This window comes from Podarcis cretensis (genome assembly GCF_951804945.1).
Source record: "Podarcis cretensis genome assembly, chromosome: 1".
Lineage (NCBI taxonomy): Eukaryota > Metazoa > Chordata > Lepidosauria > Squamata > Lacertidae > Podarcis > Podarcis cretensis.
Window position 1 is genome coordinate 69,356,970 of NC_137170.1, and position 27,413 is coordinate 69,384,382.

Here is a 27,413-nt window from a genome sequence, read left to right on the forward strand (position 1 = left end):
ATTTCAGTTTGTTGTTGTTTTTTGATATGGCATCTTGCGCAAGGTAGCCAGGCAGAGGGCCTTCTCGGTAGTGGACCCCACCCTGTAATGATAAAGTGATAAAGAGTTCTTGCACAAGACCTCTACATTAAAAAGTTATATTACAAAACCCTCTCAATCAATGTACTGCTGTTATGGCCTCCAAGTTAATCCCCGGCCTACATGTACAGTGTGGAGAGAGTGAAAGAACAACTTCTCTGGGGTTGTTGAATTTCAAATGTGCAGCAATTGAGCAATTGGTGGAAATACGCATGTTCACATGGTTTCCTCTACTAGAAACAACATGTACTCAGATGTGGAAGTATGGGATGTTAGAGGCCACCCACCAGAAGTAAAAATAATAATATATGCCCTAATGAACTTCACCATGAGTGATTGTAGACGTATAGCAGATTAATTCAGATTAAATGCAAACAAAGTATGGGTTGGTATTTTGGTGATAATGTCATGTGAATGTTGTAAAAAAATCTTTGGCACCAGAGCAACACCAATTCTGCAATTTCATCTCAGCTGGAGATACACCCTCCCCTCTCCCTCTCCCTCTCCCTCTCCGGAAATAGTTTAGACACGCAGCAGATGTACCTGCTAAAATCTTTTATATCTTTTTTGTTCCCGTTTTACCTTCATGTTTTCAACTTTGTACAAGGATAACCTTTTACAAAGTTTTACTTAAACCTTTACTCAAAAAAGTTGAGTTGTTCCTGATTAAGTCATGCTCAGAGTAGAGCCTTTTAAATAATGTCCATTGGTTGCAGTGCTTTGTATCCAATAAATTGTGTTGCTCACCTGATGGTAAGAGCTCCATCGGTGGAACAGGATGGGAGGCAATTTTAGCATGTTTTCCCCTCCCCTCTCTTTCGAATCTGAGACAGACATCTTTTGAATCCGAGGGCAATTTCAAAAAGTTTTTTGTTATGGTATGGGTCCACTGTTCAAAGGGAAAATGGGTAGGCCTTAGTTGAGTTAAACTAGCTTTTTGATATTGGTCACTGGGCTTGGTAATTAATAACATTCCCATAACTTCCCTTAAACCACACTGTAAACTGTGGTTTTGTGAAGGTGAAAATTCTGAATTAGAAGTCCTTGTGGAAACATATTCCCAGGATACCTTGGAAAAAAGTCTCAGTGACCTGGTTTAAATATATAGGGTGCTATCCAACTAACTGGTTCCATCAGGACAAGGATTTCTGCTTGCACAGCAGAACTCCCCCCCCCCCCCGCGCCTCTACCCTCCCATAAGTATTCTGGGAGTTTCCAGAATATATATATGCACACCAGTAATATTTAGAATGATGTCAGAAGAGTGTTATCACATGTGATTCTTGACAGGAGTATATATAGAAAACGTTTAATGGGACTTGAAGAACTAATTAGCTGTAATTCTTCAAAAAAAGTTTCATACATTTTGTTTTACAGTAAACAAAAATTACATTTCAGATTGTAGTGCTTCATGCCTCAATAATAGTACAAAGTAGAACAACAGATCCCTGATGGATATAGAAGGTCCATTTACAGGACTGGGACATGGACAGTGTGTTTAAAACATAATTATTCATCATATCTGAACATCAGAATGGCTAAATAGGCACACTGGGTGAGACAAAATTCCTTTTACTTCCAACCTTGTGGTTCTCATTAAAATGTTCACCTCATAATTACTCAAATTGCTTTCTTTCTATGATGAGTCCTGAAAACTTTGAACACAGTGATTGGTCTGGATGTCACTATTAGACAAACAGCATCTACACAGGTTGAGCATACAAATCTTGCTAATTGGAGGGCTTTGTACTTTTTGCACAGGTATAATAAACCCAAATTCCAGGCTGAGGAGAGTATTTCCATTTGGGAGCTGCATTACAAAATATTCTGAATTTGTTAACTCTGGGACTAACTAAATTATAGAAATGTTTGTGGGTCCTGACATTTAAAAGAAAAACTGTTGGAAAACAATGTGGAGTAGAGAAGTTTCACATTGCTTCTCTCTAAATTACTTTCTAATGTCAATTTTCCTCAGGGTTGGTTCCCAATGTTTGCTCTTTTAGGGGCAAAAGTGGAGTGAGATTATGAAATTGAATTTGAGAAGCAGTAGGCAGGGAAATGATGACTGTGTCATTGAACCTGCTCCAATTCTCCCACCCCATATTTAGGGCTCTGTTTCAGGTTTGCCTCCTCCAGTAAAAAAGGGTTTTGAGCAAACAAACCAGGTGTGTGAAACAACTCAGTAGTTCTGGTGTTCATGTGCATGTGTTTTTGTTTTTTTAATTTAGGAGCCAGGCCTTTGTGCAACTGAACAGTCACCTGTAATTCCAATAAATATTTCCAATAATTCAACATTCTATGACAGAAAAGTTTATGGTTCAGAAGCTTTAAGCAGCTTTGTTTAAAAATGAATCTGGGTTGTACTTATAGCATTGTGCCATGTCACCAGTAAGTTTTTTAATAATCCAAATAAGACATTTAAGTACATTTGAACACTGAACAGAGAGTAGCTTATATTACAATGATGATGTGCAACTCACAGTACACATACATTATCAAGTGCAAATGAGAAATTCAGATACTGTACATCTCTTTTAAAAAAAGGAACTGGTATCGTTCCGCCTTATACAGTAAAAGCGGCTTTGACAAAACATTATTCATGATTTGAATTTCAGTTACTGACCAAAGCAGAAGAGTAAACCCCAAACATAATATGTTTACAAGTTACAATTTTATGTAAACACCACACGATGCAATAAATACATAAATACTGAAGAGACCCCATCCTTTTTTCCTACCACCTTCCAAGACATTTCTATATTCTGTATTTTTCATAATAGTTCTCCTCTTTCTATCATCTCCTCTTGCAGCTGTGAGAAGAATAAAAGCTTTCACTTTAGAAGAAAAGGCAGTTCTAACATTGCATGTGAACTCAAAAGACTGTCCTTGGTTCTAGTGAAAAATAAATCTGGATCACACCATGGTTTGATACTCTGGTTTGTTAACTATATTTGGTTATGACAAATCACAGTTCCCTGAGTTCATATGAAATGGGAAACCACAGTTTGTTCTAAAGTAAAGTAAATGTTAATTCTTGCCCTTTTGCGCTGAAGGGAGAGTGCTTATGGCAGGGCTCACACCATGGGCCTTAAATAAGCTATATTTTATAAAATTAAGTTATGCATTGTAACAGAATCCATTTTATTCTTTACCCTTTCAACCAGGTTCTGGAGTTTCACTCCCTTCACACTTTTATATGTGTATGCTGTGTGTAAACTATTGTCCAGCCAAATACAGCAGTAGCATTTAAGCACCTCTTACATAGCTAAGTCATAGGTTTAGTCTTTCCAGTTAGAATTAAAAAAAAAATTCAGAAATAATCCCTGAGTTCTGGACACATCTTTGTGTTAAGGCCCATACTGAATTTTCCTACAAGTTTTAAAAATCAGGTATGACAAACAGTATTCAAATAAAGCGATAAACATAATGTGAGGCATCGTTTTTTTCCAGCTGGGCTGCAATCCTCTGAACAGTTCAGTGTGCAGAACCTTCCATTGATTTTACTGGGGATTTGTCAAAGCATTCATTTGGAATATATCACCTGTACATTTATCTTGAGCGGCAACAAAAACATCCCCCCCCCCCATTTTCTAGTGAATACAGTCATTACAAGAAGGTGACCCATCTTTGTGTTGAGATTGTGTCCTGCATATTTTACTTTTACACAAAACTAAAGATCACAAAGTGGTACAATTCATGGTGTGAAAGCACCATGTAAAATCCACTGCAATACGGTATATTTCTGCCAGTGTATTCCATCACCATCTTTGGTTAGAAGCTGTAGAAGTTTCACTTGATCCCTCTACATTTTGTTTGGGATGATCCCTTTGATAACTCAGCGGCACAAATTGCAAATATTTGCCACTGTGCAGTATTAAATCTTATTTAGTAGACACAGTCCCTTCTATTCTGTACACACATATTGTGAATTGTATTGCTTAAAAAATGCACTAACACTTTTTCTGCTGCTTACAATGTACACATATAATCTGTAATTTAAAGAATATCTTCTTCCACTACAAGAAATGCTGCTTAAGGTTAATGTGTTGCTATATGGCTGATGCTTGTTTTAAAAATTGTAACACTTTGCTTTGTGACATATTCCTAAAGTAAAGCATGCAGAAGGAACAATCACAAATACAGACAGGTGAATGAAAAATGATACAATCTTGGTTTTGCTTTCAACTAAATCAATACTATAGTTCCATGACTTTCAAGAGCACTCAGAATTTAAATTCTAGGAAGTGAAAAACAAACCCTTTGAGCATCTGCAATGGATGCATATCAGACAAGACAGGCATAGAACTCATTTATTCTTTTTGCATATGTTGATGTGAATGAAGAGCTATTTTTAGAACGTGTAAGGAGAACACCATTCTTCTCATGGCGGCCATAGCATGCAGGGCTTTCCTCTTCAACAACATTTTAAACATGATCTTGCAGTGCTGGTGGTCACTATGCTGGAAAGGAAAATATTTGCCTGATGCCAGTGTGTACAACATTCAGAATTTGTATTCCCTTTCTAAAACTCCCCAAGTACTGCTTTTCATCTTTTTCTTCCACTGGTCACAGCTCCTAAATCCATCTCTGTCAGGTGGGGTGTGGCTGCAGCTGGATGCTTGCATAGGCTGGCAAGGTGGACGATGAATTTGGCCACTTGCAGCATTCTGTCCTGGAACCTTAGGGTGAAGAATATGCAATAAATCAGTAGGTAAATAAAGAAAAATCACCTGAGGCAATTGCTTCATTTTGCTAAAGGATAGAGGTGGCCCTGCTGGGATTCAAATAGCAGCATTCAACATACTCAAGGCCTTGGTCAGGAGATGTGTTTTTTATTTTATTTTATGTTAATCTTTTCTATTCAGAGTCTCCAATGATATATCACAAACTGCTTTAGGGAGTTGCTTTGGACTCAAAAGAAATTTTCTATGTATGGGGTGGTGGAATGCGTCCAGCTAATTTTACAGTTCTTTGAAGCTGGCAAGAACATATGTCAGTCTGTTAAGAATAAATAAAATTTTAACTACGGGGAATGAATCTTATATTCATTTATAACTCCAGCTTCAAATTGTATATGCAAATTAGCATTCAAATCCCCAAAACCTTGCACATAATGTAATGTGAGAATGACCAAATTGGGCCTTTCCTCCAGTGCACAGATCACTGGGTATCTGAAATTCAGTTCTTCTAAGTAGAAATTTCAGATATATTCAGCCTTTTGTAGTCTATCCCCTTTTTAGTAAACAAAACAACTTAAGTATTAAAAGCTTCGTCTTTTGGTTATTCAGAAAAAAGCATAATTGACATAGAAACCTTGAATTATGGCTGTGTACACAACACACATTTTAAAGCCCTCCCTCCCAGATTCTTGGGAGCTATAGTTTGTTAAGTGTGCTGGCGGTTTCTTCACTGTGAGAAATGGAGTCAGAGGGAACCAGGCAGAGGGCCTGTGCTCCCATCAGTTGTCAAGGAGATGAACAACTATACAACTTTTAGAAGACATTTGAAGGCAGCCCTGTATAGGGAAGTTTTAAATGTTTAATGTTTGCTTATGTTGTCATATCTGTTGGAAACTGCTCAGTGGCTGAGGCAACCCAGTCAGATGGGCAGGATCCAAATACAGTGGTACCTCTGGTTACGAACTTAATTCATTCCAGAGGTCTGTTCTTAACCTGAAACCGTTCTTAACCTGAGGTACCACTTTAACTAATGGGGTCTCCTGCGGCCACACTATTTCTGTTCTCATCCTGAAGTAAAGTTCTTAACCTGAGGTACTACTTCCGGGTTAGCGGAGTCTGTACCCCGAAGTGTTTGTAACCTGAGGTATTTGTAACCCGAGGTACCACTGTAGTAAAATTCATCATCATCATCTCCTCTGTGAGAGTTCTTAGGTGTGTGGATGTGTTTTAAATGTATGGGGTGTGCGCAGAGTTTGGCTCAGCAGCATTCATTTAAGATTGTACCTGTAAACCAGAGGTGACTGTATCCTCCAAACCTTTATTGGAATTATTTGGTGGCAGAAGAGACCCTCCTTTCTGTTGGTCGCTTGCCCTTCTCTGCTCTTAAATCCATCCGCTTATTTTATTTTTTATTTTTTAAATCATAGTTCAGTAGTTGCACTCTTGTGGTCTGTTTATTTTTCAGCAGGATCCAAATACAACTTTCAAACTGCTTTATAAATTTTGGGGAATTTAGAAAAAGAAATCCCCTTCCTGGGCTTCAACAGTGAGAAATAAATAAAATAACTCTGGCTATCATAGGGATGGCATGTCTCTCTAACATGCCCAAACATTCTTAAGGGACATGTGCATCTAAAAATCAATTGACTCAGTAGGCAATAATATCTTGCAACTTTCTCTTGCAATGCAGTTAGCTTCAGTACTTTGCTTACCATCAAGGTCATTTCTCCCTCTCTCTTCTCCGGTTAGTTCTGATGATCCTCAAATTCCAGCTCTTTGGCTCTGGGCACGAGAATAACAGAGGCTCAGCTATGACAACCAATCAGTCTTTAACATTAATATTATCGAACAGGTGGCATCAAAGCATTTGCCCTTTTCAGCAAGATTAAGAGCTGGGCAAACTAGGTCCATGTGGTCAAGTGCCTTCCATTCTCTTCTGAATCACTACCACCACCGAAATATAAATACCAGACCAATGGCAGGAAAGGTAACAATCTACGACTGAAAGTAAAAGGCTGCTCCACGCATTATGTAGGGGAGCACAGGAAATCACCCTACTCTGAGTCAGGCCAATTGATCTATCCAGCTCAGTATTGTCGGCACTGACCGGAGGTGGCTTTCCAGGGTTTTAGGCAGGAGACACTCCCAGCCCTACCTGGAAATGCCAAAGATTGAATCAGTGACCATTCGCATGCAAAGCAGCTGAGCTAAGGCCCTTCCCTAGGGTCAGTGCAATGCAGTGTTTGAAGTAGTTAATCAGCCCAGAAGCTTACTGATTAACTTTGGGCCAGTCTCCACCTCTCAGCCTAATTGTGGGATTGTTGTGAAGAGAAAATGAGATGGTCCTATATATCCTGAAAGAAGGGTGGGATAAAAATGTAAAATAAATATGTACAAATGTGTTGTCCACTGTTTTAGGGAGAGGTTTGTGCCATTGTCCCACCACCAGGGAGAGGACATTGGGTGCTGACGCAAGCTAGGGCCTTCCCTGTGGTGGCACCCGGAATTCAAATGCCTTTTTCCAAGAGGTGTGCATGGCACCAAAACTTATTAGAATTGCAGCTCCAGTATAGGAGCCACCTATTTTGCTCAGGCATGTATGCATGGCCATAGTCAGGGGGTCAGCTGCCCCCTCCTAAATCAAGTAAATAAATAAAAAATCTTAACTAAAAGTAGAAATTGTAGATTTTTGACAGGTGTTTCTGAGCACTTGGGGTCAAAAGAAGGTAATTTAAAACAACTGTTGTTGAAACATTTCATTCCAAATCTGCTAGACAGAGCCAGACAGAGGATAATGACAGGTTAGTGTCCTGCCCCCCCCCCAACTTAAATCCTAGCTATGTTAAATATAGTTAATATTTAATGGTTATAATTGAATTTACTGCTGATTATCTCTTGTTGCTGTTGGCTGTTTTACTAGATGCTTATTTCTTTTACTATATTTTATTTTGGGTTGTTTTAATATCGTTACCTGCCCTGAGTATCCTATGAAGCATGGGATATAAATAAATGGTTACTGAGCAGTGAAACTGTTTCCCCCATGCTCAAAATGATACATCTGCACATCCTCAAGTTGTGACAAATTGTGCGCAGGTGGGAGTCTTTTTCCTCCATGGTGGTAATCTGGCACTTTTACCAATTTCCAGAGGATGAAGTGCCTAAAGGCCCATAAGGATTCATCACAGGAAAACATATTCTCCATTGCTAACAGTTCTTTAGCTCAACAGTAAATATATGTTTAAAACCAATGGTAGCTTTTGCGCTCATTTATTGTAAAACACTTCCACCTGCAAATGCCAATAATGTAAGAAGGAGCAGTACTCTATCTCTGTACTTTAATGGCGATATGCTATGCAAGGCGTAATGCAGCAATTTAGTTCAATAATGGGCATCTGCATGCATCAGGAAGAATATCCTCTGCCTCGAACAAGCGAATATTCTCCCCATCTCTGATATTTTCGCCACTAATGGCAAACAGTGAGTTCTTACTTACATGATCAGCAGTTCAGATTCATAGCGCATTAATTTATTCTTCTCCAATACCAGCTCAAACCATTCATGTAACAGCTGAGTTTCATCTTGTGTGCTTGAATCTGTTTAAGATATTAAAAAAATAAATTTGCAATATCTGGTTTTCCTCCCCGTGATAACACTGCCATGTCCCCCCCAAAATCACATTCTGCAGAGACCGATTTTTTTAAAAAATCAAATGGATTACACAAGCACCAAACACTATAATGAAAAATTGCTAAACTGTCAGCTAAAATATGTAACCAAAAAATGGTTAATGCAGTAGGGAGTAGACCCACAGACTGGGAAATCCCACAAAGGGTCAGGAGCAGTCTTGGAGCAGTTGATACGATAGCACTTCCGAAGCTCTGTGGGCATGGCCCTAAACCACTGCCCAGATGTTTTGAAGGCAAACAGAATAATGCTAAATAAAATAAAAATGAAACAAGCGTAGGTATAGATCACCCTCAACCTGGTCTGTTTTCCAGTAAGAGTCCCCATTAGTCATAGGACTCAGATTATTTCTGATTCTTCTAATGCATGAATTGTTGCTGCCCTAATTGTGAGATCCTCAAAGCTTCATTTTGCTCATCAGCCTTTGGAGCACTTTGTTTCGCCCCGACACATGTTCTCTCCTTATTCAGTCCAGTAGCTAATGAATAAACTCCCACCAACAAAAGAGCCTTTCATTCCACACTCTTGCAATTATTAGAGGGGAGATGCATTAATGTCACGGAAGACTAGTGTTTGCAGGCCTGTCTCTAAATTCAGTTATTCAGAACCTTTTGCAGCTCGATAGTATTGCTTAACTGTGATGATTTTCTAATTACCGTAATAATGCCTATTAAATCGCCTGAACTCCATAAGCACAGCCCTGCTTAAATACAGCTTAACCTAATAAGGGCTGGTCATTCATTAAGCAATAATGCACATTATTTTTAAAAGAGTGAGTGAATGGCAATGTAACAGCTGGAACTGCCCATTTGACAACATAAATATAAATAAGCAACCCCACAAAATTAATAGGGTTCCTGAGTGGTTTGCAGATCCTATGAAAAAATTGTGCACAGGAGACTTACAGATGAGGAATAATCACAAACTCTGCCCCAAAACAGCTCCCTCTGTAGTTGTCTACCAATCAATATAAATAGGAGGGGGCCCAACCTTAATAAAAGGAATTAAATTACCATGGAAAGGAAATGGGAGCTTCAGTTTCTCCAGACACACCAAGTAGGTGAGAGCATGACATTTCTGAAGCAAAGTACCATAATTGATTGTCTACTATTGAGCCCCAGTGGACACTGAGATATTTAATGTTGATTTGAATGTGATGCTATCTGCATGCAGTTACTCCATCCCTTGCCACGTGGCCCCTCTGTGTGGCAAGTTGTTTCTTTTTTCCCCTGTCCACACACACCGGTCATGGCTGGTGTCCACTGGGGCAAAAAGGGGCAGAAGGCAGGAAGCTCAGCAGTAGGGGAGCAAGATCCAGTGAAGGGCAGAGTCCATCCTCTTCCCTGCTGAGTACTACAAGGGCAATACTGAAATACAGGAGGATGAGGATGACAGCCAGTGTAACTCAACTGGCTATAAAATCCAGGCAAGTAGATCCAGGCTGAGGTTAGTGGGGTAGTAGCCCATTTGCCCTAGTGAAAACACACACAAAGTGCATGGCAATGACATTTGGTGGACCAGGAGTCTTCAGGTGCCAGGGGTGCCATCTTGAATAAAATATTGGGGAGGGGGCAGGTAAGTCCCACCGTGCATAATCGATCACATGATGTGGTGCACGCACAGCATTTGAATGGCAATGCCCTGTCAGACATTTTATTGGGGAGTTTCCAAAGGGACCTCAGCCTCTAGGAGTTGGCTCCTATGTCAGGTGCCAATAGACCAGTGCTCTGTTTTTCTGTTGCCATTGTGTGCAAGGAGTACTTGTTGCCATTGGTTCTCAGGCAAATGCAGATAATCAGGTGCGGAGAGCAGGGTGGTAGGGAATGGGGGGTGGGGTGGAATTTCTCCGTCAAGTGTTATTTTGAAGACTGCATTCAAATGAGAAAACACCAGCACAACACAAACGTTAACAATGGAACAAAGAGGGTCTGCCTGAACAATAACAAGACAACAAGCAAGCAGAAGCAGCAGCAGAAGAAAGAAAAAATGAAGATTCTGTTTCCAGGATTAAATAAAACACTGTAACCAAAATTTGTGCTCTTATGCATTTGTTATCATAGATAATGCATGAGTTTTATACTAAGGGCTAACTCACAAAAGAAAATCTGAGCTGAGCAAACTGAAATCAAAGAAATTGTCTGAGGATCTCCCTCTTGTGGCCAGGCTGCTCTTGAATGTTAAACATTTCACCTCACTGCAGGCTGAAAATTCAACTCTGTGATCAGGGTCAGCTTGCAGTCACATGCATCAGACTATAGCTTCCAGGGAAATGTTTTAACAATAGTTTCCTCAACCCCAGCTCCATACTTTGCCCATCAGATCTATACCGGAAGTTGCAAACTGAATAGAAAGCTAAATTCCATGAAATTTTCAAAACCAGATGTACAATCACCAGGAAAGCTAGCATATTCTTCAGATATCCTCAGGTTTCCTGCTCTGTTTACCTGATTCTCCTCGTAGTTCCCTCTCGAGCTGAACACCATACACCTCCAGAGCTCGCTGCTTCTCCTCCACTTCTTCCAGTAGTCGCTGGATAGCCTGGGCAGATTCATACATATGTTTCAAGCAACAAATTTGGCAAAGGAGTACTTAGGAATATATGAAGCTACCATATTGGTCTGTCTGAGTCAGTGTTTTCTACTCTGATTGGGCATATGAAAGTCACAGGCAGGGACTAACTGTCCCATCCAATAAATGGTAAACTGGAAATATTGGGGGCTTTGCTTTGGAGCTTCAGCATTATTATTATTTATTAAATTTGTATACTGCCTTCATCTGGTGATCACAGGGTAGTTCACAACATACAGTATCCAACACATGTCGGTCACTGAGCTCTAGGCATCACTGCCATTTCCCTAACATCATCTTAATCACCTAACAAAAATTCCTTTTAAATAAAGCAAGTGAATTTATCTGAATGGCTCTGGCATATCTGATGCCAGGGAGAAAAAGGAATGGCAGGAAAGGATTTGGGATCTTATAAATTCACCTGCATTGTCCCAGACTGGCAGCATTACCAGATTCCACCCTGCATAAGTGTTTTTGGGGTACTATATATGTAGCTATGATGGTAAACATATACTCAGTCTGGGAAATACAACATGCTCATCCGCCACACCAGCTCAAGAGAGACAGGGGCTGCATATTAGAAAATCACAGTTTCCAATAAAAGAATATGTGGCTGTAACCACTATGAGTTATACGGGTGAAAACAAGGAACATAGATGACTGTATGGAGGCACACGAAGGGGAATGGGAGTCAGAGAGGACTGTGGGCTGTGTATCTGCCTCAGGCAATGGTATTTTGGTTTCTCCCACAAGGTCTTAAATTTACCAACCAGCCACCATGAAATGCATTTGGTTTGGCTGCCAGTTTTATTCAGTGCTTCTTTTTTGTAAAATAAAAATGAGGTGCCAGTACTCATATGTTGATTCAAATGCCACAGGTGCCAAAACAAAATGAGTGCAATGCGCAGTATATACACTATACCAGTGAGTACCATGACAAAAAATGGTTCTATCAAAAGGAACTCATAATGACCTGTGCTTTATGGAGCCTCTTTAGTTCCTCTTGTTTAACCAGTTGCTTTGTTTCCTTTTCCAACTTTCTGTTTCTTCTCAGAGTTCTTTTTGTCTACAAAAAAGAGAGAGGTAATCAATACTTTGTACTTAGCCACAGCTTTTCATAGACTTGACTTTTAATGTGGATGTTAAGTAGTTTTTGACTGTGTTGGCCAGGCACATTCTGAGCCATTTGTCCTCATCAATAGGGACCTTGCTGCAATCTTAGCTAGGCATTAGCATTTTCTGTCAATAATGTTCCATCAATGAAGATGAAACTGCAGACCAAGACCAAGACAAATTATCTTGGTGACTAAAAAGTAACTCTAGGGAGTGCAAAGTTGCCACTCAAATCTTGACCTACTTGCTATACTGTATCTGCAAAATGCTAATAATTCAGTCCATTGCGGAAGAAGAGAAGCATATATTTTGTTGAGAAAAGCAGTCGGGATTCAGATGACAGTTTGGCCTACTAGGTTTATGAGATGATAGTTTGCCATGCATGGAGACTCTCACCAAGAATGAGGTGTAGATAGAGCAATACCTATTTTGAAAGTAGGATAATTGTGGAAAAAACCATGTGAAACAGTAGATAGAGCATGAAGAGCTTTCAAATTGAAGGTCAAAGACTATTTGCAATTTAATAACTAGGCTGCTTATAACTTTATAGAGTTTTCCAAAACACACAGAAGCATGGTTGTGCCAAACATGTTTATTTTCATGTATCTATCCCTTTACATATTGTTGCACACTATCTCTATATCTGAGTGTTGTGAGATTCCAGGGGTCCAGGCACTTACCCAGGGTCTGTGTGTCCTTCAGGAATTAGGCACAGCAGAGACTGTGGTGTCTTTATGATATATGGTTTTATATACAACCCGCATCTAGATGGAGGGATTGCAGAACATTCACATCCTGTGAGCGTCTGGCTTCCCCCTTAAGGATAGCATTGGATTCAAAGGACAGCAACAAGCCATCTTCTGTGTCTCTTAGTTCTAACCCATTATCCTCAGCTCATATGGAGTTCTGCCTGTCTTTCTCCTTCTTGCTGCTAATTGACTCAAAGGACCTCCCCCCAGCCTACATCATTCAAAGCTGAAACCATAAACCTAGCCCAGGCATAGGCAAACTTGGCCCTCCAGATGTTTTGAGACTACAAGTCCCATCATCCCTGTCCACTGGTCATGTTAGCTAAGGATGATGGGAGTTGTAGTCCCAAAACATCTAGAGGGCAGAGTTTGCCTATGTCTGACCTAGCCTTATCTGCCCATTAGCACCCAGCAAAGAAGTCTTGCCCTCTGATGGTTTCCTTGATAGGCCATGATTTGCCTTTGTCCCTGGCTAATAGCTTATACAGCTAGCTCTGTGAGTTGGCTTGGCTCATTAGCATATCTAAATTTGGCAATGTTTAGTCAACACTTGATTAAGTCTAACTTTTACTAAATCCAGGAATTATGGGGAGAATCTGGCCCTCAGGAATTTAGGGGAATCTGGCCTCCCACAAGCCCATAACAATATATAAAGCAAAGTTCTCTCTCTTGGCTGCTTTTTCCCTTCAGGGTTCCAAAATTGTCTCTTGGCATTTGTTAAGTCTAAGGCAAGCCTGCTGGATCAGGCCAATGGCCTATCCAGTCCAGCATCCTGTTCCCACAGTTACCGACCAGATGCCTGTGGGAAGCCTGCAAGCTGGACATGAGTGGGTACTGCCCACCTGCAGCTCCCAGCATATGCCACCGACAGTGGAGGTAGAACATAGCCGTTGTACACATATTTGTGTAGGAGATGCTTGGAAATGGAGTGGAAAAGGTGGGAGACAAACCAGCTGGGAGAAGATTGCCGTAGATAGAACACCACTGCAAATATCAGCAAGAACAAAAAGTGCATGCCTGGCTCCAAACTCAGGCCAGTTAGCATCACTAGCAAAGAACTTGTTCTCAAAGGCACTGTTCTCCAATGGCACAGTTGAAACACTGTGCCGTCAGGGCCTATCTTGAATCTTGGCAGAAATGCATCTTCTTATACTTCTTGCACTAGTATCAGTTACAGTACGTGCAGCATACTCATCACTTTGGCGTCGTTTTCATTAATTTTCTAGTAAAATATATCCAAAAAAGAAAAATACAACAGTATCTACGAAATCACACAGAAGCAATCCTCTTTACATCACTTGATTTATACTACTTTTTGACTTAATTAGAACCGCAATTCCAGCTGGGGGACCATGCATTTTTATCTGGCTTAATTATTTTCCAGCCTACAGCAATAAGGAAGATAACTGGTTTTAACTCTTCCAATCTACATTTGGTTAATTTTATTCTCCTGCTTGTTACTCCAATAAACATGTCATTGCCACATGGACCAATATACACGTTAAAGCCATATTACTGAAACTATTAGTTTATTAAGTTTGTAACAGCTTGGCACCAGTTTGCTTGAAGGATTGCCTTGCCTCATATGTACCTTCTCAATCACAACAATCTGCAAAATATTCGCATTTGCAAGTGCCACGTAATGTTCATTTCTCATTTATAAGAAACTAGTTTTTTAGTGTGGCGGCAACCATGCTCTGAACTCCTGACTATATTATCACCAGACAAGCACCCTCACTGTACTGTTTTAGATGCCCACTAAAAACTTACTTCATTTCAGCAAGCTTACCCAGACAAGCAATGTGGTTTGGTGGGATTCAACTAAAGAGCTCTTTCAGCAGAAGCCTTGCACAAAGACTTCCCACTTGCACAGTGGGGGTTTCTCTCCCCTCCTCCCCTGTGTGCTCCTAAAATCAGCTCAGGTGGGGGGGGGGTCAGGAGAACCCCCAGAACAGCACAAGAAGGGAAGAGAGGGGAATTGTTCCATCTGCCAAGTTGAAATGTTTGCGCAGACAAAAGCTTTGAAAGAGGGGAACAGTGAAATCCACCCACTGTGCATAATTGGTTTCTAATTTTATCTGTATAAGTAAGTATTTTACATTTATTTACACTATGTTATGTAAACCCATATATATATATATATATATATATATATATATATATATATATGAGGCAGCATGCCTCTGAGTACCAGTTTGCAAGGAACCAGAATTGGGGAAAGCACTGTTGCTCTCATATTCCACTTGTGGGCTCAGAGGCATTTGGCTGGCCATTGTGGGAAACACATCCCTAGACTAGATAGGCCTTTGGCCTGATCCAGAAGTGCTTTTTATTATGTTATTTTGATGATGGTGTTGTTGTTGTTGTTATACATGTTAAGTATAATTATTTAATTGGCACAGAAATGGAAAATGCCTAAATGTGTATTGCTAAGTCTGGGGAAATTTCACTGCAATATTCTAAGCAATGCTGAGCTTTAGCTGAGTTGATAATTAACTATTGTTGTTTTCTGCTAGCTAACATGAGTGTTTAACTTCAGATCAGATGATTAAGGTACTGAATTGCAAATCACATTTTGAAAGGGAGTTGCTTTTTAGTCTTTGTTCCCAGGCTCTGTGGAAGTAAAAAAGGTAAAGGACCCCTGACAGTTAAGTCCAGTCACGAACAACTCTGGGGTTGCAGTGTTCATCTCGTTTTACTGGCCGAGGGAGCCAACGTTTGTCCACAGACAGTTTTCCGGGTCATGTGGCCAGCATGACTAAGCTGCTTCTGGTGAAACCAGAGCAGCACACAGAAACGCTGTTTACCTTCCCGCCGGAGCAGTACCTATTTATCTGCTTGCACTTTGACGTGCGTTCGAACTGCTAGGTTGGCAGGAGCTGGGACAAAGCAACAGGAGCTCACCCCGCCATGGGAATTTGAACCACTGACCTTACGATCGGCAAGCCCTAGGCTCAGTGGTTTAGACCACGGTGCCACCTGCTGTGGAAGCAGGGGTGTGTAAATGAAGCTCTTCAGGAGCACATGGCCTCAGGCTATAATGGAGGCTGTAATGGAATCCTGGGTAAAGTTATTTTTAAGATACTGAGCCTGTGCTGTACAACACAAGATCTTATATAGAATTATTTGGATGTATCTTTGCTGTTTTTGTTCTGTTTTGGAAGAAGTTCTGCAGGTAAAGTTTTGAGTAATATCTAATGGACAATGTTTCATTCCAAAAAGAGTCAGTTTTTATGCATCCAGTCGCTTCAAATTCTGCAGTATTAATATTTGCAATAATATATTTATTTATGCCCAACCTTTTTCCTTAATGGCACATGAGGCAGCTTACTGATAAAAATAAGAACCACCAAAAACATCTGAAAAAATCAACACCACAAAAAGTTGGCAACCCAGCAGTGTCATTGGCGGAGGCTGGAAGTCTTATTTTGACATTAAGTGGTTTGTAAATTAATAAATAATAAGAACAACAATTGTTGCTGCGATTTCTTCACTGTGGCTGCCAGCACTTGTTCATTTATTACATTGTCCTTCCAGACTCTCTCTCCCTCCCTTTGTCATTTTGGCTAGCTGTGATTATTCCCTGGGGACCCCAGTCTGAAGTGGGGCTCCAGGCAAATACCTGACCTCTTGTGCCAGTTCTGTGGATGAGAGGAACTATTGTAATGCCCTTTGGTTCTTGACACTCAGTAGTAAATCACAGAGTTCATTTTATACCGAACCTTTACTATTTCCAATATGGGGAGGGAAGCGTTGAAAACGTTACCTTGCGTGGCAGTGAAGACCTGCCTTCTAATTCGCTGTCAGAGGATGAAGAGCAATAGTCAACAACTTGTTTTCTGGCAGGTAAATGTTCAGAACCTAAAAGAGGAACAGAAAGCTCAGTGGCGCAGGCAGTATTCTCAACCTGGGCTTTAAGTGGATTTCCCCCCATAGCTTCTGAGACTGCACCTGCCTGCAGCTTTGCAAGGCTATACCTAGCAGCAATTTGGAACACTGGCTAATTACATTAATTAAGCTTTTGGCAACTGTTCAAGGCCTTCACTGCTTGGCAAGTCCTTGGCCACAGCTACCCTCGCAAACATATCAAGTTTTATGTACGAATCAGTTAACTCCTACTTCCATTGTACGACGGCTCAGGCTTCCATTCAAAAAATCAGATCTGTTATTAAAATGCATATCTGAAGTTAGCCGTGTTATCTAAATGATTGTCTAAGGCTCACCATGCGGGCTAATTGAATGCACCAAGTCTGAGCCAGCTCTTAAACAAATTACCCTTATGTGGTTTGTAGCATCTGGCACCCATTTTTACTCTGTGACATCTGCTCAGTGTAAAAGAGCTGGCGTCAGAATGTCTGGTCATATAAAAAAAGTCACAAATATAATCAGAAGCAAATGGACTTCACGGAGGAGGTTTTATCACATGGCCTCATGCAACATAAATATTTCATTAATTAGGCCTAAACAAATGTCACATATATATTTTCTCCCCCTCGCTCAAAATTATCACACTGTGTATGGAACAGTAAATGCTGTACATAATGAATACACACACCACAATGATGCATTCTTCCACAGATTTCACTCAAACTGAAAGTTCAGGCTGAGACCTGTGTTCAGAGATTCAAATTGCTTTCAATTTTGGGCCCCAAAATTATATTTTTTCTCTTTTCATCAGCATAGGCCTGTAAATTTTCACATGATTTTTTTTTTTAATGGCTAATTCATTTCTTCCTCCTCTCTAAGAAAACAGAAAAGGCACAGAGAACATCTGGTGATACACTTAACTTGCTGCAGGATTAATGATTAACACCTGGATTAGACTCTGGTCAGACAGTGAGTGGCAAGCATATGCACCCTAAAATGACTGAGGGCTTCTTGGCACAAGCAGGATAACTGTAGGATGTAACTAAGGAAGTGTGAGGCTTAGTGGCAGAGCATCTGCACTGCATGGCAGAAGGTCTTGGGTTCGATTCCTGGCATCCCCAGGTAGGGCTGAGAGAGACTCCTGCCTGTAACCCTAGAAAGCCACTGTCAGTCAGTGTAGGGAATACAGAGTTACATGGACAAGTGATCTGACCCAATATGGCTATTTACTATAATCCATTGAATGAATGCAACATTTATTAGGAAGAAGGACAATGTGGTTGGTAGAGAAGGTTATAGATTTTGGGGATAACTAGAACTAAAATAAGAGTCTATCCCCTGCTGCCCCAAGGGCCGAAACATTTCTTTTCAAGTGTCCTTTGACACACACACAGGTTACTTACTAGATGATGATTGCAAGGTTACTTGTGTTTTGCAAAAGTGGGCACACACCCATGGCTCACTGTGCCTTTTTCACCTTCCTGGCTGCATTTTACACCAAAAGGAGTTAAAAAACTAAGTGCTGGAGTAGGCAAGGAGCTGCAGGAAGAAAACATTAACTGAGAAGCCATGTTGCTCACCGATCAGAAAAGATGTAAAGAGGAGGAAGGCTCTTTTGTTAAAGGACCTGGAACACTCCTGTTTGGAAGGATGACACACTGCAACCCCAGTCCATGATGGGCAAATTTAGGGCTGTGTGAGTGCACTGTCTCAAAACCCAGTAAGTGAGGCACTGGACCTTGGGAAGGAGATGTGAGGGCTCTGGGACCAGAGCCTTGTGCCTCCTTCCCAAAGCCAGGCGCCTCCTTACTCACCTTTAGGAAAGTAGCACAAGGGGGGGGGGATTTTGACCTTTGTGCATCATACCCAAGCCCACCATTGTCCATAAGCAGCCTCATGCAAATGGTGGGCAGTTGGGCAAAAGGAGAATGGCACCAAGGGTCTTATTGTGTCTAAATAAAACATGATGTAACCTTTAAGGTGTTGGAGCCCCTGAAGGACTCTTCATAACATGGGTCCATGATGTAGCCACAGCGCTGTTTTGTGCTGAAGTGGTACCCACATCCTAAAAGTAACATTGGCAGGGGGGGCCACCAGGGGCGCACTGGAAGATGGCCGACAATACCATCTCTCCGGCTCACACGGGGTAATTAAGAGGCTGATATGGGAGTATGCAGCCTCCCTTGTTATCCCAGGGAATGGGGAAACACTGCCTTGCCTGCGGTTGCCATAAATCACCCCCGAGTTCGAAAGAAGGGGGTGAAGGCACTAGGCACAGCCTCCGTGGGAGCCGGCTCTCCCAGACGCTGTCTCTGATTGCGCGAACTGGCTGCAGGAGCTCAAAATAAACAATTAGAGAAGAAGTAAATTCACATATTTCAAGTGAAGAACGGGAGTTAAGACTGCTAACTGAAGTGACGTCTGTGAAGTAAGAGCGACCAGTTGGATTTAACAGGAATATATCATGAAGAAGATACATCAAAGGGTTGGTATGTCGGAACTGGACTGGATGGGGGGAAAAACTTTTTTCTTTTCTTCTATGTGATTAGCCAAGAACCCCTTCCCAAGAAAGAACCATCACATAACTGACCTAAGCGGGATGATTAAAAACTGTGTGGAAATGAATTATTAACCAAAAGTTTGTCTTATGGAGATCTGGAAAAAATAAGGGCTTTTGGAATGGCGCAGCGCAGCAATAAAAAGTGAGTCGCCATGTTGGCAGGTTTTGTCGAAAGACTGATGACTGAGGAGGAGGAAGCTTTGGATTTGTTTTCATATGGGATTTCTGGCAGAACCTCCTCAGAAGATTGAGAAAGGGAGTGACAGACCTGTGAAGATTAACGAGTAGACAGCAAGAGTGTATTTATGTAAGTGATGAAAAGCGGCAGCCGTCTGAATATGACCCTTGGATGAATGGAAAAACCCACACAGGACTACAATTGGTTTCAACTCGCTTGTGGAGACTATCAGAGGTCACAAAGAAAAAGGAAAAATATATGAAAACAACAAGAAGAGATGCAGAAAACAACAAGAAAGGATTGGATAGAATTGTGAACATCATTTGGACAGATTTGTGGACATCAAAGCAGCAGCAACAAGATGATTGGATCCCTTTCGGAACTTGAAATATGGGTACCCCCACCAAAAATTTAAAATTTGGCTTTGTAATTTGGAATTAATGTGATTTGATTTGCTTGGTCTGTTAATAAAAAATATTTTTAAAAAATAAAATAAAAGTAACATTGGCAGGATCCCTTCAGTATTCCAACTATACCTTGAGGATCAGAGGAAGCTCTTTCCACCTCCCTCACAGATGTGGGCTCAAGCAACCCAGCACACTCCCAGTTCAGTGAGCCTATTAGATTACATTCTGGGATTGGCTAGGCATGTGAAGTTAAGTGTGCCAAGACACACTCATAGCGCTAGTGAATTTGAGTTATGGGCTGAATATCCAAGGATATTCTATTCCTTTGCCATCTTTGGAATCAAGGGAAAACAAAGAACTGAAACAACCCCTTGAAGATGCTCTGCTGATCCAGGACGGCTAGAAATCCCACGTGTCCCCAGGGTGGTGGAGCTAGACCAGATGATGGAAAGCCAAGTGTGCAGCTGAAGGCGGTGACTCAATTCCCATTGGATGGCTTTGAAGGCCAGCTGGCTCTATTAAGCCAGCATTGCACTACTGGAATTATGAGCAAGTGAACAATGAGGGCAAAGACATGTTGTTAACGGGAGCATCCCCTTGTTAACAACTGCAGCAAAATAGGCTTGACAAATGGAGTGTGTGTTATATAAAAAACGGTTGCATTCACGTATCATTACCCTGCTTAATTATCAGCTTCTTTTACTCTGAAAAGCACTGAATTTGATGGGCCTACATGGGCATTTCTCCAAACACCCTTGTGCTCAAAGCTGCTGAAGCATATTTAAAGAAATAAGCTATAATCCTCAAGATACCTTGATATGCCTTTGGAACAGAACCAAGATCCCCTTTTCCCTCTCTAGAAGTGGAGATCTCCAGAACCTTCTCCCTCCCTCCCTCCCTCCCTCCCCTTTCATATATCCAATAATTAAAATGCTTTACAAGGATAGGAAGCATGGGCATAGCCATGCCCCTCCCTGCCCCCCCCCCATCAAGAAAAATACATAGCTAACTAAGGTTCTGCCACCTCAACAAAAGACCAACAAAAATCCTTGCTACATCCATGATAGGAAGTGTTTTGTAGTACCATAGCACCTCCTGATGTACCAGGATTCATGTTCTAGAGACCACGCTTAAGCATGAAGAGTAAAACAGCCAACTGCAGCAGTATATTCCATTATACTTTGTGTCCTCCAAGATGTTTTGGACAACACTTATTAACCCCAGCCAGTGCTGGTTGGCGTTGATCGGATTTGTGGAGGGCACCAGTGCTATTTTTCTAGAAAAAGAGGTGCTGGAACGAACACCTCTCTTGTTCTCTTAGAATAACAATGGCGTCTACCTGAGAGGTGCTGGAACTTAGTTTTGACAAGTTCTGGCTGGGGGGAAAAGCCCTGGTAAAGACAGTACAATTGCCAGGAGAGAAAAAACAAAGCAGTAGAGAGTAGCATCCTAATATTCCTATCAATTATTATTTATATTATATATAGTGATCATCTGCTAGTTTTACTGTAGTTGTCTGCAAACTACAGATATACGAAGGACTGTAATTAGCAACTTTATTTGTTCATCTAGTGATTGTTTTGTACTGTTAAGTTGTTAAGAGTGTGCGTGTTTATTGATGGGATTTTATTTTATTTATTTCATTACGAAATAAAACTATATGATATAAAAAGGCCACCTGCTCCCTGCCTCTCCCCTCCCCTCCTCCTCCTCCTCCTCTTAAAAAAGTGGCATTGAATGTATCTGGTAGAAGCACACATACTATAGCAGAAGACCAGATCACACTACAGTTGCCATGGGGATGTCATTGACTCTGAGCCGTAATATATATGAACTACTTAACTGCATGGGCCCCTGCCATGTGTCAAGAGTCTTCACAAGGAGCGGGGGCATGGAGATAGCAGAAATGCATGCATTTGTTCTATATATCGCAAACAGCTGGAAAATCATTGTCAAAGGCATTGCCATGGCAACTGGGATTTGTTTTCTTCTGGACCATATTGCTCTTATAGGTTACATTTTAAAAACGAAACACTTCCCATCCTACAATGTGAAACATTTCCAGGATGGTATACAACAAGGTAGTAAGGGAAAAGCTAAACATAAGAAGGCTAAAACCCAGCACCCTTGAGCTGCCCTGCTGGGAGGGTTGCAGGGGGCAGAGGTTTCATTTTCCCAAGCCCAGAACCACTCAGCCAGGCTCTGCCTACAGAGCAATGCTGGTGTCACTTCTCTGCCACAGAACTCCCAGTTCCACCTGCCAAACGTCTTGGTGGGCAGGGGGACCTATTGGCATTAGCCCACAGAAAATCCCAAGATGGGATTTTACACTATTTTATGCAAATTGTTTAAAGATTTAATCTTGCATTAAAACACTATACATACTTTGTTTAAAACAACAACTGGAAATAAAAATCTTAAAGGAGGGAGTTTGCTTACCCAAGTATTCTCCTTTGGAAGAACTATTTAGTACTTCATCAACATCAAAGATGGTACAAGGTGACACAGGGCTTTTAACTTTAACATCTGCTTTATTCCTAAAGCTGCTGAATAGGTTCCACACATTGTTCCTCTGTTCAGGACCATCCAAAACAGCATCAGCGTTTTTGTTCCTGTGCCTTAGAGATGAAAAGTGGGTGTTCTTTTGATTGTGAGCACACCACTCATCCCTGGCAGACTTCCAGAGGTTCTCTTTAAGGGTAAACCTTTCTAGAAGTGTTGGCACATCATCAGCATTGGTAGAAGAGGAATGTTCGGGTTTATGAAGACTCTGGGAAGGGCAGCTATGCGCACTGTAAACAGGAAAAGACGTGCCTTTGTCAACACATGAATATTCCTCTCTCAGACTGCTGGAAAAATGAGACCCATTTGAACTCCTCGTTCCAAGTCTTTTTTCTGCATCATCCAACACACTGAGCTCCTGTGTTTGTACATTATAGTCTCCATGATTCTTGCTGCATCTGAGACTGCCAGAGCGAACCAGGGCCTGTGGGAAATTGAAAAATGTGCTTTCCAAAGGAAATTTGGCAGGTGTGTCCTGGGCCTTTTTTAAAGCTGCTGGAGGAGAAGTAAGAGGTTCTATGATGGATTTCTTTATAGCTTTGGCAATTAGCCTCAGTGGTGATTTGGGCTGGGTGGCAGTGTGTTCTTTGGGACAGTCACCAACATTCTTTGAAAGCGTCTGTCCAGGAGACAAAACTGGAGAATGGTTATCTGAGAACTTCTGAGACTGACCACAACTGGATTGTTTCGGTATGTTCTCATATCTGTTAAAATAAGCATTCTTCTGGTCTGGAATTCCTTGGCAGTCATGTTCCGTTCTTGTAATATCTAGCTCAGCATCATCCAGAGCAGGTCTTCTGGGCTTCTGCTCCATTGAAAGTGTCAACCTTCTCATTATCTTGTTTTTAGCTTTGTTCAAATGTTTGTCATGCTGTTCTTTGGCATTCTTATCTCCGTCATCAGGGTCTGCAGAGGACAACCCTGAATTCTTTGTATACAGCTGAGAGATCAGTGGCTCACTATTCATCACCCAGTTTCCTAAATGTGCATCTTCAGTTCTGTAATCCTTGCCTTCAAGCTGAGGGTAACTGAGAGGTGAAGTCAGATCAAGGTGACAAGTGGATTTGCTAGATGCCAATGGAAAGCTATCAGGGCAGTTGTGGAGTGAATAGTGAGGAACATAGGATGCAATTTCACTGGGTTTATCTCTGGCTTTTCCTTTCCTTTGAAATGCTGGGCTGTGTAGCTTGAAATGTCCTCTTGTAATTTCTGGACTCTTGTCAGGAGATGTCAGCTGTATGGAATGCATAAAATGATTATTTTTAGAGGAAAATGCAGCCAGGTCACCCTTGCTTCTATTTAGAGAGTGTTTTCAAACAATTACATGAGAAAATACACTCCCCCATAAAAATGCCAGAAAGCCTCACAAAAACATTCCAATAAAATGGAAAAGGAATACACTAGAACTGCAGGGTCTTGCTTTTATCCAAATATCCCTGGGAGACAGTCAAGATATTTAGATATTCAGATGTCTGTAGGAGTTCACTGCAATATATATATATATGTATAGACGCAGCAGACAAACAGCTAGTGTAGGTTAAAAAAAGTTTTCCATTTTTTTAAAACAACAACAAGATGGTGACATAGTACAGTCATACCTTGGAAGTCGAACAGAATTTGTTCCAGAAGTCCGTTTGACTTCCAAAACGTTCGCAAACCAAAGCACAACTTCTGATTGGCTGCAGGAAGCTCCTGCAGCCAATCAGAAGCCATGGAATCCTCGCCAGACATTTGGCTTCCAAAACTAGTTTGCAGACCAGAACACTCACTTCTGGGTTTGCAGTGTTCGGGAGCCAAAACGTTCGAGAACTAAGCTGTTCAAAAACCAAGGTACGACTGTATTGTATTATGCTTGTGTAACTACTATTCACTAGGAGGCAAGTTCAGTCTGATCTAGACAGTGACCCTCCCATCCATGGTTGCACTAACCCACTGAAGAAAGCATAAGCTACAAATAATTTATAATCTAAACATTTTGTTTATTTGTTTGCAAACCACCCTTCATCCATACATCTCATTGTAAAAATACAACAAAAAACACAAAACGCTATACATATGTAACTATACATATTTACAGCAATACCCTGTCGTATTTATACTGTAGTATTATATGGCACTTCTTCAACAAAGCATACTGTTAAAAATGTGTTGCTTCATACCTCTGTCTGAAAGACCTCATCCTTAAAGTCACTTTGAACACAGGCAGAGGTACCCTTTGAAGATGACCCATTTTTCTTGTTGTACAATAGAGGAAAATCTACAAAGGGAAAAGTGAGTTCATTGGAATAGATCCATGGAGTCCACGCTACTGAAACTACTCTTCCACATTACAGGTACCCAGTGCTTCCCCCGCCCTAAAAAAAATGTTTAGGAGTACTTTCATTTTCCCACTCATATTGAAATGCTGCCCCTCAATGAGGCCAAACTTAGATTCACAAAATGTTTGGGGGTATACATACCCCTGCATCCCCCCAGAAAAAAAAGCACTGCAGGTACCCAACCAGCAACCATTGCCGCCCATATAGACCATGTGGGACCTTGAAGGTCACTATCCAGCTCCCTGCCACAGTATAGCATTGTGTTTTGTTTTGTTTTTAAAAAATCATTTTAATCAATTAGGTGGCACAGAAAAACAGCAGCAGCAGCAGCAGCAGCAACAGTGACATAGCAAAATGGTGATGATGATGATGATGATGATATTCTCCTGTATCCACCATTCCGTTCTGCTCCCCAGCCAGGCTACAAGCCATGATGGCTATAATGGTGTTTTGCAACTTTGACCTGTTGCAGGACCTTAGCAGAGCATACGCAGAGTTCCAGAAAGCAATCAGTTGCAGGCAGGATGGACGAAGCAGGAACAAGACACTGCTAGCAGTAACTTGGTTACTTAGAGGTGTTTATTATTTACAGTAGACTCTACAAGTTACTGTATAAAAGAACAGATACACATCTTAACTAGCTGTCTCTTAAGAAACTCCAAATGACTCTCAGAACTCAGAACACCACACTGACCAACAAAACTATTCAGTCAGCAAGGCCATAAGTCATCATGCCTATGTGAGACCTCAACCAATGGTAGAGCTGTATCCAAGGTCTCATATCTTCCGGCAGAATAACTCCTCTCTGCTCAGTCATCTTGGCTTTCAGCCAATGCTTAATTGAGTCTGTGTGAAGCTGCACAGAATGGCATGTAGTCAAAAATCCCAACAGGCTATGCTCTGCCTCCACAGTTAGAGGCAGCAATGCATCTGAATACCAGTTGTTGGAAACCAGGGGGATGGAGAGGTCTCTTGTGCTCATCTTCTGCTTGCTGGTTTCCTATGGGCATCTGGTTGGCCACTGTGAGAAGGGGATGCTGGACTAGATAGGCCATTGGCCTGATCAAGAAGGCTCTTCTTACGTTCTTATGTTTGGGGTGCTACGCCCAATAGTAAACATGTTTTTAAATGCCCAGTTAATTAAAAAAAAAACATTTTTGCCCTGGCCCTAAAAAATAGGAAAGGTGACCCAGTGAACAGTGCCGTAGATATGGGGGGGACTAGCTGGGTTTTTTTGCCCTTGGTGAAGCCTCCAGAGAGGCACCATTGAGGCTTCCAGATATGTGTATGGGGGGGGGGTGCCAAAAGGAGTCTTTGACCCAGGTGAAATAAAGCTTCGTTTTGCACCTGCCGGGAAAGGGGCTTTCCATAGCTGCATTGCTGCTACTTGTTGCAACAATCCTCAAGTCTGCAGGAGGTGGTTTCTAGAGGAAGGCATCAGCCTGATGACCTCAGCATGCATGCAGGTTGGTGGGTATGGGAGGAGGTGCCTACGCATTGCTCCAGTCAGATATTGGCATCCCTATTTTATTCAGAGATGTGCAGTCAATCCCCTTTTCAGTTTTCATCAGTTCCCAAAGTGTAAAGGAGCTATAAAATATGCAATTCAACTAAACATGAAATAGTTAAAATCAACAGTTCAGCCTGTGCCACTGAGTGAAAAAAGAAATCTAATTATTCTGGTGCAATTAATATTATAGAAAACTATCCACACTCAGAGAAGCTTGTAGGATGCTGTTTCTATGTAACTTCTTTAGGGCTTTAAAAACAACAACACCAAATTGGATGTTCAATACTATTGAGTTCTACCATGGCTTTGCAAATTGGCTGCCACATTCGGATTCCCTGACTGCAGTCTTCGGGTCCTGTCAGGTTCTCCTCTCACCCCTGCAACAGAAAGTCTCACTGGCTAACAATATTACCAGATAAACCATCACCAGCTTGCCATCAAGTAATTTCCTAGCCGCACCTTAAAAATTGTGTGGCAGAGTTTCCGCTGTTCCATCATTTCCCCACCAAATGGCAACTTTTCCACAATGGAATTCAAGCCCCCCCCCCACCCCGCCCCATCCCTTCATTGACTGAATGGCTGAGCTCTGCTCCTGGTGGTGCCAATTAAGCACAGCAGGAGACAAGAGCAGCAGCTGTCAAAGATCTTTTATTTCAGATGCAATGGAGGAAATGTTTTTGTTCTCTGCAACGTAGGAGACAATGTTTATTCCAATATGGATTCTTGGATCACATAACTTAATATCGAATGTGTATTTCCTTCTCTCTCTCTCTCTCTCAACAATATAGTAAATGCAGGAAATATTTGCACAGCTTTGGATAAATCAACACATTTATTAATATAAGTGTTATTACAGTTCATTGTCCTAGAAGGCAAGTAAAATGACTCCAGCTGATGCCTGCAAATTTAAAACAAGCAAGGGATGTCCTGGATAATAATAAATAATAAGAATAATTTTATTATTTATACCCCAGCCACTCTGGGGGGCCTACAGTGCATATAAAAACATAGCAAAATGTCAAACATTTAAAACTTCCCAATACAGGACAGCTTTCAGATGTTTTCTAAAAGTTGTGTAATTCTTTATCTCTGGATTTTATTGACTGATATGGTATAGTTTATTTATTATTTTATTTCATA

The 27,413-nt window shown here is 41.2% G+C and overlaps 1 protein-coding gene across 7 annotated transcripts in view; it reads right to left on the bottom strand.

Moving 5' to 3' along the window:
• Positions 1 to 2,448: 2,448 nt before the first annotated feature.
• Positions 2,449 to 27,413, bottom strand: part of MICAL2 (microtubule associated monooxygenase, calponin and LIM domain containing 2) — a 153,305-nt gene continuing 128,340 nt past the window's right edge. For all 7 annotated transcript variants that reach the window (XM_079965562.1, XM_079965561.1, XM_079965563.1 and 4 more), the window contains 8 exons: positions 24,605 to 24,702; positions 22,323 to 23,679; positions 16,638 to 16,732; positions 11,983 to 12,075; positions 10,886 to 10,979; positions 8,251 to 8,350; positions 6,470 to 6,539; positions 2,449 to 4,757 (listed from right to left, as the gene is read on the bottom strand). In XM_079965562.1, the coding sequence (XP_079821688.1) occupies positions 6,503 to 6,539; positions 8,251 to 8,350; positions 10,886 to 10,979; positions 11,983 to 12,075; positions 16,638 to 16,732; positions 22,323 to 23,679; positions 24,605 to 24,702 (1,874 nt within the window). In that variant the 3' untranslated portion in view covers positions 2,449 to 4,757; positions 6,470 to 6,502. The remainder of the gene's footprint in view (positions 4,758 to 6,469; positions 6,540 to 8,250; positions 8,351 to 10,885; positions 10,980 to 11,982; positions 12,076 to 16,637; positions 16,733 to 22,322; positions 23,680 to 24,604; positions 24,703 to 27,413) is intronic.